The 13,287-nt window shown below is 51.1% G+C and overlaps 5 protein-coding genes across 5 annotated transcripts; 4 read left to right on the top strand and 1 right to left on the bottom strand.

Moving 5' to 3' along the window:
- Window positions 1-1,987: 1,987 nt before the first annotated feature.
- BO83DRAFT_457721 (terpenoid synthase) lies at window positions 1,988-2,782 on the top strand (the record flags this gene model as incomplete). The annotated part of the gene is made up of 1 exon (XM_025537112.1): window positions 1,988-2,782. Exon 1 carries the CDS (start codon window positions 2,051-2,053, stop codon window positions 2,780-2,782), a length of 732 nt encoding a protein of 243 aa, XP_025391741.1. The 5' UTR covers window positions 1,988-2,050.
- A 671-nt stretch (window positions 2,783-3,453) lies between these two features.
- On the top strand, window positions 3,454-4,016 carry BO83DRAFT_375517 (uncharacterized protein). The gene has a single exon (XM_025530474.1). It carries the CDS (start codon window positions 3,545-3,547, stop codon window positions 3,923-3,925), a length of 381 nt encoding a protein of 126 aa, XP_025391742.1. The 5' UTR covers window positions 3,454-3,544; the 3' UTR covers window positions 3,926-4,016.
- Window positions 4,017-4,669: 653 nt separating this feature from the next.
- On the top strand, window positions 4,670-6,796 carry BO83DRAFT_375518 (S53 family peptidase). Its single transcript, XM_025530475.1, has 5 exons — window positions 4,670-5,577; window positions 5,629-5,761; window positions 5,806-5,899; window positions 5,949-6,249; window positions 6,300-6,796. Exons 1-5 carry the CDS (start codon window positions 4,697-4,699, stop codon window positions 6,628-6,630), a joined length of 1,740 nt encoding a protein of 579 aa, XP_025391743.1. The 5' UTR covers window positions 4,670-4,696; the 3' UTR covers window positions 6,631-6,796.
- Window positions 6,797-7,084: 288 nt separating this feature from the next.
- BO83DRAFT_434683 (glycoside hydrolase family 131 protein) lies at window positions 7,085-8,370 on the top strand (the record flags this gene model as incomplete). The annotated part of the gene is made up of 3 exons (XM_025535821.1): window positions 7,085-7,190; window positions 7,249-7,382; window positions 7,453-8,370. 3 exons carry the CDS (start codon window positions 7,085-7,087, stop codon window positions 8,368-8,370), a joined length of 1,158 nt encoding a protein of 385 aa, XP_025391744.1.
- Window positions 8,371-8,419: 49 nt separating this feature from the next.
- BO83DRAFT_174341 (uncharacterized protein) lies at window positions 8,420-8,813 on the bottom strand. The gene is made up of 3 exons (XM_025526425.1): window positions 8,761-8,813; window positions 8,593-8,715; window positions 8,420-8,543 (listed from the first exon to the last, which is right to left on the bottom strand). The coding sequence occupies exons 2-3, from the start codon at window positions 8,701-8,703 to the stop codon at window positions 8,469-8,471; spliced, it is 186 nt and encodes a 61-aa protein (XP_025391745.1). The 5' UTR covers window positions 8,704-8,715; window positions 8,761-8,813; the 3' UTR covers window positions 8,420-8,468.
- Window positions 8,814-13,287: the final 4,474 nt, after the last annotated feature.

Consider the following 13,287-nt stretch of genomic DNA (forward strand, 5'->3'; position numbering starts at 1 on the left):
TCCCTCCACGCCTCATCCCGATAGCCACTCCACATACGCAACACCTTCTCCAGCGTATCCTCTTTCTTACTCTCACTTTTTTGAGAAGAGAAGTCATTCTGCAGGTTCGCCAGAATACTCGCCAACAATCAATTCTTCACCTTCGTCATGTTTTTATACATCTCAAGTTGCCTCGTAATCTCCACAGAAAGCTCATGCAGTACACTGCGGGTTGCCTCGAGGTCCCCACTGTGTTCGATCAGTCCGAGAATCAAGTAGAGAAAAGGAGAGAGAGCTGATCCAGTTTCAGGATCCACGGAGTCGGGTCTTTGTCGATGATCGTTCATTCTTGTTGAGAGAACAGTCACGGGAGAGATGAAATGGTGTCTAACTATGTGATGTATCAATTTTGATGCCCTTTCAAAACCCCATTTCTGGGGGAGACTGGACTTCATGAGCCATATGTTTATATATTGGCACTTAGTAGTATGTTCTGTGTACGTGCAAGCCACATAACGGCTATCTCACCACCCAAGTTGCGCAGACTAGAGTAGGCATTTCTTTCATTACTCCAATATAGGATAGAAGTAAAGGTTATAGTCGTGACATAAACATAATGCACAGTACTACTCCTAGTAGCTCAGAGACGGTACCTGGACCATCTTGGACCATCAAAGCGGTTGTGTAATCATGTTGCTGATCGTATCACTGCCCCCTTCAGTACGTGAAAAAAATTCTCCGTTCAACAGAATACGTTTCTGTGCCACATTTGTATGCCAGAAGACTTCATCTGTACTATCCCTGGCTGGAGTTGAGTTTGAAGTGATCTGCAGATACTGCGTATGTCATCCACCCGTAGTGTTGGGCTCACAGTTCTGTCAAGGGAATAATATGCGTCAGCGTCGGCAGTAAGGGGCAAGGCGCAGAAAAGGAATAGATGCTTGCCAGTGGCTACCTTTAGATCATTTGCAGCAGAAATTGATGACGATGAGAGTCGTCGCTGTAGGCAGCTCCATCGAAGAATGATCAGAGTTTACTCCGCCTTGAACAGGGTGTAGGACAGATATTCCCGTGTATCGAACCACAGTTGGCTTGAAACAAGTGATTCAGACGCTAAACAACATGAATACGTTGAAAAGGCCGGGTACGAGAGTTTGACAGACAATCTTTCCAATACTCGGTGCGAACTAATTGTTCTCCTAGATTATGCTGGACAATAATCTGTGAGGCGCGTTCCTGTCGCTATGAATATTGCTGTCTTGAATGGATGTGAATCCCCTACATCCTTTCCTGGGCGCATAACAGAATAGATCAATTTGACAATGTGTGTAACACAACTTGAATGACTAGCTGCCGTGGAATCATTTGTTGTCACCAATGAATTATAATCACTGCATCGTCCAGGTCGGCTAAATTTCAGTGTGGATTTCCACCCTACCAGTGCCTTCGAATCTCATAACCGCTGCTGAGAAAGTAATCTTGAGAGCCATAATCCGGTACGTTAGTGAGACTCCAACAGATGATGAACATTGATTATCGGGGAAAGAGTAGTCATTATAGAAAGGGGTAAGAGTGGTATTGAGACAAAGTAGGCCTAGTCTGTTTGGGAGAGGTTGCACAGCAGGTTACCACAAAGAAAAGGATCTGTTGATCTATACCTACTGAATAGGGACGTGTACGTCTCCCCTCCCGCATTCGGTGACAGACATCGTAGTGGGGGTACTCTATTGGACACTAGTCAGAATAACTGACGTCTCAGGATTCCAATGGCTGACAGTATGTGTGATGATGACAGCACATAGTACATGCAACTCAATGGTCACGGCAGGGCCTCTTTCAAGTGCCATCTTCACTCATCTTTAGCGGCTCTATGTGAAGGGGGATTTCATCTACGCAGGGAATATGTCAACGGCAAGGAGTAAAACTGAAAGCCAAGTGTCACAAATACAAGGTCTACTGTGCATAAGGTGGAAGTGTCCCTCCTCTCTGTCGGTAACTTCAGGACTCTATCATAAGTGCCTATTTACAATCACACAAACATCCGAGATCTCTATATTATTCTATACATAACATGAATCGACACAATCTGGAAGCTCAGCTTGGCACTTTTAAGGTTCTTATAGTACACATCCCATGGGCAGGAGACATCGCAGCAGATGTGCTCCTCCTCGAAGCCATCATGCTTGATTGGGCCGATCAGAAGGGCTTGTTGGTCGACGTAGCTTACCGCGAGCGAGTGAAGCGCAGTCGTTACGCCTGGCTAGCAGCCCGGTGCCATCCCAAGGCGGCACCCGAGCTTCTGTCAGTCATCTCGAAATTCTTCGTATGGTACTTTGTTGCGGACGATCTCTTTCTCGACAGGGTGGACCTTGTGACGCCAAACACGCTCTCCAACCTGACCGCCATGATCGACGTGGTTGCTTTCAACTGCGCAAGGCCCGAGCCTGTCTATGGCGAACTGGCGTTGCTTGACATTTGCCAGTCATTACCTCAACTGTTATCAGCGGAACATTTTGAGCGTTTCGCCCAGGAAGTAAGGCTCTGGGCTACGACTGCCGGCTTACTGATTCTGTATCATCTCCAGGAAGAGCCGGTAGGGGTGAGCCAATTTGAATCCATCCGCCGCCATACAAGTGGCGCGGGTTCTTGTCTAGCGTTGGCAGATGCATCGAACTGTGGTCCCGTCAGTCGAGAGGAGTTCTATCGACCGGATGTGCAGAAACTTTGTCGCTATACGAACCATAATATCTGCTTGGCGAATGATATTCACAGTTTCATTGTTGAGGCACGCCAACCTGGTTAGTTCTGGAACAGGGTGTACTAGCGGCGGATGGTTACACCTTGCAGGAGAGTGTTGACCATACAGCTGCGAGTGTATATGAAAGCTGGAGAAATTCCAGAAGCTGGAATACCAGATCTTGCAAGATGCAAGCTCACAGTTATGTAGCCTTGTGGATGGTTGCAAGCAATGGATTCGTGGGTATAAGGACTGGGTGGCGCTGGATACTAAGCGATACCAGGCGGCATATGCTGTTGGTGATGCTGATGATCGAAATGTTCTTGACACCTGTCACGTGTAAGCACTGTTCGCAGTCCCTTCTAGCTGACTTATAAAGTGGCCGTATCTAGATGGTATATGATTTTAAAAAGCTATGATGTCAGAAGTTGGGCTAAACATTGACAAGAGAAATGTTTCTGTGGTGTGCTTTGGAATACCCAACACAGAATAGTACCTAGGTAGCACTAGCGCTCACGTCAGCATACACGATCTGTCAACAAAGGCGAATCAAACAAAGACATTTGGTTTGTATACAGGCATAGTAGATTTACCGTCATTTCTAAAAGCAATACTAATTGTGGTCATCTAAGGCAACAACTCAGTTGGCGTAAGCCCTAAGTGAATGTATGTTAGGCTCCCATCATGCAACAGTATTTATATGTCATGCAGAGCTGCTATGATGCCATAACCAGACAAAAATTTGAAGAACATCGGATTCTACAATTATTTGATTTATACATTGCGATTTGCCCCAAGAGCCAAGTAGGATACTGCAAGACACACACCATGTCCTCCACCACATTTGCCTCCGAAGCCACCACCTTCGAATCGGCCTTAACCAGCCTCTTCAGCGGCCCTCCTGAGACTACCGAAGCCGATCTGGCCAAGCTATTCACGCCTACTTTCACACAACGCGACGATGAGACAACGCGCGACTTCTCCGCTTTTGTTGCACACATAAAGTGGCTGCGAGGAAGTCTTCCACCAGGGAGTGTGACGCTCAAGATTACGCAGTTCCTGCGCGACGGAAACCAATTTGCGGATAGACACTGCTCTACCATGACGATGCCAGATGGAAAAGTGAGTGCTGCAGAGACATTTATGTTCGGAGAGGTGGCGGAGGATGGACGGATCGAGTGGGTTGTGGAGACAGTGAAGCGGAAGTAGTGGAAGTGATGGTTGGGATAAGCCCGGCGGGATGAGGCATTATTCTTGTGTGATTGCTTAGAGACTTGATTATTGTTCTAATGTGAGTTTGATTGCGATTACCAAATTTTCTTATCCGAGCAAAAGGGAATCAATGGCGTTATCCAGGCAGCTGCATACAATACTACATTCCCCTCACGGTTTGCATCACCTCACGAGGGAAACCTGGCCATCTCGGCAAACAATGGTATCATCCGAGCGGGTTCCCCTCAATTATGGTCTTGATAAGCCACTATTGCTGCAGAACGCCTATCTGTGCCGTTAGTGTCTCCATAGTGTCCGCAGTGCTTTTTCTGCCGATTAATCTATTCCCAGACGGACTCCGTCGCTCCTCCGAGTGCCGGGTGCCGCGGCTAAGCTCTGCTGTAGCTTGCATTTGCTGCAGGAACATCTGCATCCTTTCAGACTTGTAAAGGGTATCTTATCTTCATTCTCGTACTGAGATGCAGTTATTGTGTGGTAATTCGTCCCATTATAAGCTTTCTGGCGGCTTCAAACTTCCAGGGGAATTATAGGGTTGGCGGGAATGTCTTCACCGCGTCCCTGCATGCAAGGGATGCATCATGCACCGTGACCTGTTCCACCACGCCGGAGCCCGCCCGCCCTCCGACGGCCCAAATCTACTGCAGAATGGCTTGATCAAATTACCCCATCTATAATAAACAGACTGTCCCTCCTCATTGTCTGCTCTGCTCTCCACCCAGGGTCGTTTTTGCTTTTCCCTCCTCAGCCATGGTCGCCTTCTCCCGCCTCTCGGCAGGCTTCGCCCTTGCTGCCCCTGTGCTCGGCAGTGTCGTTCTGGAGACCATCAAGTCTGTCCCCAGTGACTGGAAGCTCGTCGAGGCTGCTGATACCAGCTCCACCATCTCTCTATCTGTGGCTCTGGCGCGCCAGAACCTGGACCAGCTGGAGGAGAAGCTCCTGGCCGTGTCCACCCCTGGCAAGGACACGTACGGCCAGTTCTTGGATCTGGACGACATCAATGAGCAGTTTCCCCTCGCTGATGACGCTGCTGTTGTTTCTTGGTTGAAGGAGAATGGCGTCACCAAGATCCATAAGGAAGGTGGTCTGCTGAACTTTGCCACCACTGTGGGCACAGCAAATCAGCTTCTCAACACCACCTTCTCGGTGTACAAGAGCGGATCTACCCAGAAGCTGCGCACGACGAAGTACTCTGTTCCTGATGATCTGGCTGGGTCCATTGACCTCATTTCGCCAACTGTTTTCTTTGGGAAATCTAACGCTGCCCGCTCGGCGGCTGTGCGTTCTTCGCAGACTACCAAGGAGAGCAGCAGCAAAAGCAGTGATGTGTGCGAGTACATCACCCCGGATTGTCTCAAGGAGCAGTATAGCATTGACTACACGCCCGAGAAATCTTCGGGAAGTCGTGTTGGGTTTGGCAGTTTCTTGAACGAGTCGGCCTTGTACTCGGACTTGGATCTGTTCACCCAGTACTTTGACATCCCGGAGCAGAGCTTCACTATTGAGACCATCAACGGGGGAATCAACAACCAGGAGAATGATCCTGATGGTGAAGCTGACCTTGATGTGGAGAACATCGTTGGCATTTCTCATCCTTTGCCGGTGACGGAGTATATTACCGGTGGATCTCCGTGAGTATTCTGAAGACGAGAGACAGAATCAAGGCTAATCAGGTTTATCAGTCCGTTCATTCCCGACGTCGAGACCACGACCGACGAGAACGAGCCTTACCTGCAGTATTACGAGTATCTGCTGGCCAAGACCAACGACGAGTTGCCGCTAGTCATCAGCAACTCATACGGCGATGACGAAGATGTAAGCATCCTACCTTCCACATGAAATGCCTGCTAACGGGATAGACTGTCCCCATCGCCTACGCCACTCGCGTGTGCAACCTGATCGGCCTGATGGGCACACGTGGTATCTCCATTCTTGAATCGTCTGGCGACTCTGGTGAGCTTCCCCCATTCCATTAACATGACGAATACACTAACAAATCCAGGTGTTGGCGGCGCATGCATGTCCAACGACGGCACCGACAAGACCGAATTCACCCCCATGTTCCCAGGAACATGTCCCTACATCACCGCGGTCGGTGGCACCCAAGACGTGCCCGAAGTCGCCTGGGTGGACAGCTCTGGTGGCTTCAGCAACTACTTCTCGCAGCCGTCATACCAGTCGGACCAGGTGGGGACCTACCTGGACAAGTACATCTCGGCATCGACGAAGAAGTACTACGAGCAATACACCAACTTCAGCGGTCGCGCGTTCCCTGACGTGTCTGCGTTTGCAGGATCTCCTTAGTATGTATCGGTTTCAAAAGAGTGTATGGGCATCTGCTAATGTGCAATAGCTACTTGACTTATATCGATGGTGAGCTCGGCCTTGTGGCTGGTACTTCTGGCGCTAGTCCTGTGTTTGCGGGTGTCGTGGCGCTGCTGAACGATGCCCGTCTGCGGGCTAACAAGACATCTTTGGGTTTCTTGAACCCTTGGCTGTACTCTAGCGGCTACAAGAGTCTGAACGATATTACCAGTGGCGAGGCAGTGGGCTGCCAAGGCGATGTGGAGGGCGCTGGAGTGATCCCGTGGGCGAGCTGGAATGCCACGACGGGATGGGATCCGGCGACGGGGCTGGGAACGCCTAATTTCGCCAAGCTGAAGGAGGCGGTTCTTGCGTTGTGAGCAAGATACAATTAGGCACTGAGTGGACGTGCTGGAGCGGGCAAACATGTGCAAGGCGTTAACTTATAATAACCTATGTGTGGACTCGACAAGCATGGACAGAGCACAACCAATTAGCGTCTGCATAGCTGCCACCCTTAAACTAAACATAATCAATTGATTACCACTGTCAGTCTCAAGTCGGTCATGTCATGGACCCTGTTCGATCAATTTGAAACAATCTTAATCTAACAGCGGCGGTGATGAAACCTCCAGCGGATACTTGTTTCAGTTTACCCGCAAGCCTGTATCCAGCATCCAAGCCCTACTTAAACCTGTCACTGCCCATGATTCCATTCTCTCTCTAACCACCATTCTTTTCTTCATTGTGCCGGTCACATCCATTCTTTACTTCTATTCACTTTCTCTTCTCTACTTTTACAAGCCACTCATTACATACCACGCGGATATCACCATGAAAGGAGCTGCCTTCCTCGCCTTCCCCGCCTCCACACTGGCCGGATCCGTACTGTGGAGCGGCGTTTTCAACTCGTCCTATACTGTCGCTGACTTTGATGAATGTATTGCTTCTCCTTCCCCTCCTTCCCTCACACAAACACTACTAAGAAGAAACAACAGGGTCATGGAGCAACGAAATCGCGCCTTGGCAATGGTACATCCACGGCGACGGCGAAACCTCGGAATACCTAGCCCTATCCAGCGACTACAAGAACCCAGCAGCGAGCGATGCCCAGGGTTTGCGTACCAGACTTGTACTCCTCCCATACCTTTATCCTCCCCGAAACCCACAAACTAACCCGTCCCCCTTGGGGGATAATACAGGACAACACCTCCTTCTGGGAAGGCCAATCCATGCAACGCACCGAACTGATCCCTCAAATGTCCCCCTCGTCCTCCGCCTCCGACCTGGGTTCCGGCCACCTATACTACCACTTTTCCCTAAGCGCCAGCAGCACGAACCCCCCGTCCTCGTCAAGCGAGCACCAGATCGCCTTCTTTGAGAGCCATTTCACGGAGCTGCAGTACCAGGATAACACGCTGAAGTGGAATGCCGGAGGGGATACGCATTACTCTGTGGAGCTGGAGACTGGCAAGTGGTACAACTTTGCGTATGATATCGATTTTGATAATCAGAAGGTTGGGCTTTGGGCGTCGAATGGATCGGATGCCTTGACGGAGGTGGTTAGTCCTGTTAGTGCGAGTGCGAGCTCCAATGGGGAGGATTTCCATGTTGGTGTGTTGAGTTTGACTGGCGATGGGACCGAGGATTGGTTCTGGAGTGGGATTTACATTGAGAAGAGCGATTTGACGAAGAGTATTGGGGATGGAAGCAGTGCTAGTGCTAGTGGTGGTGAGAGTTCTTCGACTACTGTTGCTGCCGCTGCTACTACCTCTGCTACTTCGTCTGTCACTTCTGCTGTCACTACGTCTGTCGAGGCTACCACTGCTGCCGCTGCTACCCCTACTCAGGATGTGGCTGTTGCTCCGTCTTCTACCAGCGCTGCTTCGACGACCTCGGTTGCGACTACCTCCAGCTCCGAGTCTACTGCCACGGCTACCCCCTCTGCTTCTGCCCCCGTCATCGCTACGCCCTCTGCTGCTCCCTCTGCTGCTGCTGCCTCTGGATCTGCCGCCCTTCCCGTCCCGACGACCGCCTCTGAGATCCTCACCGATGTGCGCGCGCTGTTGACTGCCCTTCTGACTCGCCAGGGAGTGCATGCTCGTGATTTCACTGTTTAGATAAGTCCCTTCATTGAGATGCGTAGGTATATAGTGTGGCTGATGAGATTGTATCACTTGGTGTGTGTGGTGTGAATCTTAACCAGTTAATGTGGGTATCACCACATAAGTGTCTCTTTCTTCTGACGTCCGTTGATAAGCTGCTCTGCTTGGTTCTCTACCCATCGCTCAATCTGTAAAGGTTAGTGAAGTGAAAGTCCAGACCGGTCCGGGGACACGCACATTCGTAAACTTGCTCGATAGCCATACTGCCACCGTCAATAGCAGTAGAACTCCTCCAATGAGAAGATACCAACGCCATGAAGGGTTGTCGCTGAGGACATCCACATTCATGCCGAATAAACTCTGCTCAGTTAGATTAGACATGTCAGAGGATTCTGGTATGCTCACCGACGCAAATGTCAAGGGAAGAAAAATGAACTACCCATCCGTTAGTCGCCATGATTGAAACAAGAAAGCAGACATACCGTAATCCAACTGAGCCGTTTCATGCTCGTCGCCAAGCTAGTCGACCGGTGCGCCTCATTAATTGACACCCACGCAAATTCCTACCAAATTAGCCGTACGCTCACCGACTGCCACAAGGGAAGCGTACAATTTGCAGCAAATCGCGCACCGTCTGCTCTAGCTTATCAATCTGTCCTGATATCTCTTTGTCTAGCCCATCTATCATACTCTGCATCTTTTCACTGAACTTGCGCGTCTCGCTGAACCGCTGGTACTGCGTGACAAAATACCTAGCCTGGCTGAGCTGCTCGGCTAACGATGCTTGAATTTGCGTCCATTGCCGCATGCTTTCCGCGATGGAGTCAATAAGGCGGTCATCTTTGCCTCGAGCAGTTAATTGATGTGTTCGCTGCGTAATTAGCAGCCGCCCAACATAAAACTTCTCGAGAACATACCAGCCGTCCCAAGTACCCCCGAGCCTCCCGGCAAAATGCGATCCAGTCGTCCCGCCATGTTTGCATAAACAGCTGCACCAGCTCCAGGTCACTCTCAGGGATCCATCCGTATGGGAGGTTGCTGAAGTAGTGGATAGTCTTCTGGGGCGCTTCCAGAACGGCCCATTCGATAATGCGGACCTTGCGGTCGTCGTCCTGGTCGTCGGTGAAGGAGGTCCCGATTTTCAAGTCTAGGCGGACAAACAGTGAAAACGTTCGACAAGGACTTTTATTTCCGAGAGAAATTTGTAGCTCATTTGGCGTATCGGTCAGTTGGCAATATGTGTTCCAATAATGATTTTCCCGGAAGAGTCTGAATTGCATCAGCATCACGTTTCTCATAGAGCCATTGTTCGTTTGACCAACTTACAGGAGATGTGTCTCATCCGCCGTCTTTGGCATTGCCTTTATGTCTTGGTACAAATTATCGTCGTTGATCCAACGCGCCGCACGCCGTCCATCCCGGGAGACCATGATATCCACAGCGACGCTTGATTTCAGCCCACGGCTGTAGCGCCCATCGTAGCCATCATCAAGTGCCATCATTTGCCTCCGATGACTTAACAATGCTGTTAATGTGGCACGATCACCATCCGGGATAGTCATATCCATCACGGGAATTGAGGCACCATCGGTCCGGGCGTGAGCCAACAACAGATTTGCTGTTGCGCCGGACGTGCTGCAGGGACCAAACCAATCGCTGTTTTCCAGCCCATCCACACCCGCCTTGTGTTCTAGAAGCACAGCGACGGTCGAGCGATCAGCCTGCTGCAGCGCCCACCTCATCAGGGGAATCGGACTCGATTCATCCTCGGTGCTCAGGTCTGGCTTGTACCGCTCCAGGAATGGTTTCAGCAATCGAGCTCGGCTCTCTTGGACCATCAGCTTTAGTGATACAACATCGTGCTTACGGTCCGCGTCGTCTCCGCAGCCAGACATCAGCATGTCCGCTATCTCGTAGTGACTCCATTCAAGCGCGTACACTAGCGGAGTCTTCCTGTAACGATCAATGGAGTTAGGGTCTGCCCAGGTCGTCTTCAACAGGTCCTGTACAAGCGCTGTATCGCCGCGTTCACTCGCCCAGGCTAGAAATGTTCGCCGGGCCTTGGTCATGGGCTCCACCCCATGTGTCGGTCCGAGAGCGGCGAGCCACTGCTGAAATTCCTCCGAATGCTGCCCGTTTGACTCTCGTCTCTTGTTATGATTACTGATGACCCACCAGAGTGGAATCTGCCCCTCGTGGTCGTGGATATCGGCGCTAGCCCCGTGCGCAACTAATGCGCGCACGGTATCCAAGTGCCAGTTTTCGGCAGCCCATGATAGCGGAGTCCGGCCCCGGCTGTCCTTGCTATCTGGATCCGCTCTGCCAGTGGATAGCAATAACTGCACGATGGTGCAGAGTCCTTGTCCCGCTGCACGTGATAATGGTGTACGACCACGGGAGTCTGCGATATCGGAGGACACTCCCTTCTTCAAGAGGAGGTCTACCATTTCGCGATCCCCACCTTTCACGGCCCAGTGGAGAGGCGTTTCCCCATGGTGGTCACCAAGATCGGGATTGGCACCTCTGTCCAGGAGATACTGCAACAGAATATCGCAATCCTTCAGCTTTCCTAAGGACTGGACCTGTGAGAGATCACTGGATGCGGCCCAGGAGAAGGCCGTCCGACCGGTCTGGTCTTGGACGTTGGGGGAAACGCCATAGAGGAGGGATTGAACCTCGGGAAGCAAGCCCCGGTGGGCGGCCCGCATAAGCTGGTCAATACGGTCATCGTCCAATTCCAAGTAGATGGCTGCATGAGACTTCTCCATGCTTATGTACATTAGGTAGCATCAGCGGAGGAAGAGGTCTTTGTGGGATGAAGCGATGGAGTCAGCCTCAGCCTCGCGGGGGCGTTCCCCGCCGCTTATTGGTCGGAAGATCAGCATAGCGGCATGGCATCCAAGAGCCGTCCAGAATTTATATCTGGAGTCCGTAGGGCTGATACATGATGGTACTTAGCAGAATATGAAGTGACCAGACACTCTCTAAGTGTATCCGTTGCCTCTGTGACCACAGCTTACGCCCGAGGGAAGGCGCTTGCTGGGGAAAGCACGCGTAATGCGTCCAAGCTAGTTGACTAGCGCTTGTCCACTGCTGGGACTGAAGCATGGACTTCAAAGGTGAAATATCGGCAACTAAGGTATGTCGGCAGTCGGAATACTTCCGAATGCTAGACCGTCGTTAGGACGGTTTGAGAGTCAACAATATGAAGCTTAATCGTTTTTCCGCAGGAATCAGAATCCCGGAATAAGGCGTGCTTTTCCCTGCAAAATACGAGAGGTAGAGCCAACCCCACATATAAGTAAGGTTAAGTTGCCCGTAGCAGCCGGGCCATGTGTCGTTTGCCAGACCCTGGGGTCAAGATTCTGAAGAACATAGTGGTGGTGACCATGACAATGCTATAGAGGATGGCGGTACACGTGAGCCAATTTCTGCCCCAGGCCATACCCACGTGATGAGATTACAACAGCGGGATTTGGAGAGGAGACTAATCCAAACCGAGACTAGGTCAGGCGTCCATAAATGCTTGATAGGTTTCCAGTACGTAAAGGTTTGAGAGGCCACGAGGGACGTGCCCATCCTGGAAGCATCCCCGAACCGTCCACAGCAGCTGCTCGAACCATCAGACCATTGGTGCAGCTATCAGTTCAGCTTGATTATCCCGGTTAGCTACGGAGTCAGAAATAGGTGGATAAATCAGGCATCTCGTTGGGAGTTTAGACACTACTGCATGAGGATGAGTGCAGCAGCAGTAGCAGCAGGCAAAGATATCCACCTCCCGGGGACGGAATCGGGCTGATAGCGGCGTGAGTGTATCCGGATAATTCTTTTCGGCCTCCACCCACTTGGCTTCGTCGAAGCTCCACTGCCAAGTCCAGCAAAGCCTTGGCATTTTACGATTATCAGACCTGATTGGTTGCGGCTGATGCCGTTATCAGTGCTGGCGGTGGTGTCATCACCGACTTGCCTCTATCAGTTTCATATCTTTGACTCCCCGATATCTCATTTTAATTCCGCTTCCTTTATCAATAATATACCAGTCGTACTTTCCATGGTTCAGTTTAGCTTATCTTCTGAGACATCATTCGGACCAGTCAGAGCACGCAATGCTTGGCCCTCACTGGACCTCATCCATTGGCCAACTCGGTCCCTGAACTTGCTTTTTTTTCTCCATCCTTCCTGTTACGGTCCCCCCGAGCCAGCCTTAACCCCAGCTCTCTCGGTGACTCCGAGTCTCACTCCTTTCCAGCTCGCATACTTGCTTTTTACAAGCCATCCTGCGTGGTTGGGAGCTGAGACAGAGTAGACGCCCCCTACTCGCCGTGTCCACCTGCCACCCCTGTGCCTCTCCAGGAGAGACGCGTGGGAGTGCGGGGATTGTGGAAAATCCCACGGTTGGACATCCATCCGGCTGCATTAGCCACTACACTTGCCGCGTTGGCGAGAAAGCTAGATAGACTAGTTTAGCCGGTGCCATCAGACATGACTAGTGGCGCCGTTCCTATTCAATCCGCCCTCAGATAGTCCGATAGCAGCGTCGCTTCCCACCGCGAGGAATCCACGATGTCTAGTGGAAGCTAATCCTGCTCGTCCGCCACCATGCAGGGACTTGGACAAATGATCGCGCGTACTTCAGATTAATCACCCGTATGGACGTTACCTCATTTGCCCACACTGCTTCCCCCAGTTTCTTATCCACTCTGGACCACATGCCACTCGGGCTGCAACGTCTATGTTTGCCACAGAAACATGGAACAGAGCAGGTCCGGGTGCCAGCTGTGTGCGTTCTAGATGGACGCTAGAACCTCCCTGGATAAGCCTCCCCACTGCCTGGCCGCATAGACAGCGGCGAAGAAGTGCACCAACCCATCGCGTGATACTGGCTGTCATGCAAAGTAGATAGTGGCTACCATCCATATTGGGTCCCGATCT

This window comes from Aspergillus eucalypticola (assembly GCF_003184535.1).
Source record: "Aspergillus eucalypticola CBS 122712 chromosome Unknown BO83scaffold_4, whole genome shotgun sequence".
NCBI classification, from domain to species: Eukaryota; Fungi; Ascomycota; class Eurotiomycetes; order Eurotiales; family Aspergillaceae; genus Aspergillus; species Aspergillus eucalypticola.

Bases quoted from the DNA above. Each gene is read 5' to 3' on its own strand.
- BO83DRAFT_375518 (XM_025530475.1), top strand. From the start codon at position 4,697: ATGGTCGCCTTCTCCCGCCTCTCGGCAGGCTTCGCCCTTGCTGCCCCT. The intron at 5,578-5,628 runs GTGAGTATTCTG...CAGGTTTATCAG, and splicing joins TATATTACCGGTGGATCTCC to TCCGTTCATTCCCGACGTCG. The intron at 6,250-6,299 runs GTATGTATCGGT...AATGTGCAATAG, and splicing joins GCGTTTGCAGGATCTCCTTA to CTACTTGACTTATATCGATG.
- BO83DRAFT_174341 (XM_025526425.1), bottom strand. From the start codon at position 8,703: ATGAATGTGGATGTCCTCAGCGACAACCCTTCATGGCGTTGGTATCTT. The intron at 8,544-8,592 runs GTGCGTGTCCCC...TAACCTTTACAG, and splicing joins TATCGAGCAAGTTTACGAAT to ATTGAGCGATGGGTAGAGAA.
- BO83DRAFT_375517 (XM_025530474.1), top strand. From the start codon at position 3,545: ATGTCCTCCACCACATTTGCCTCCGAAGCCACCACCTTCGAATCGGCC.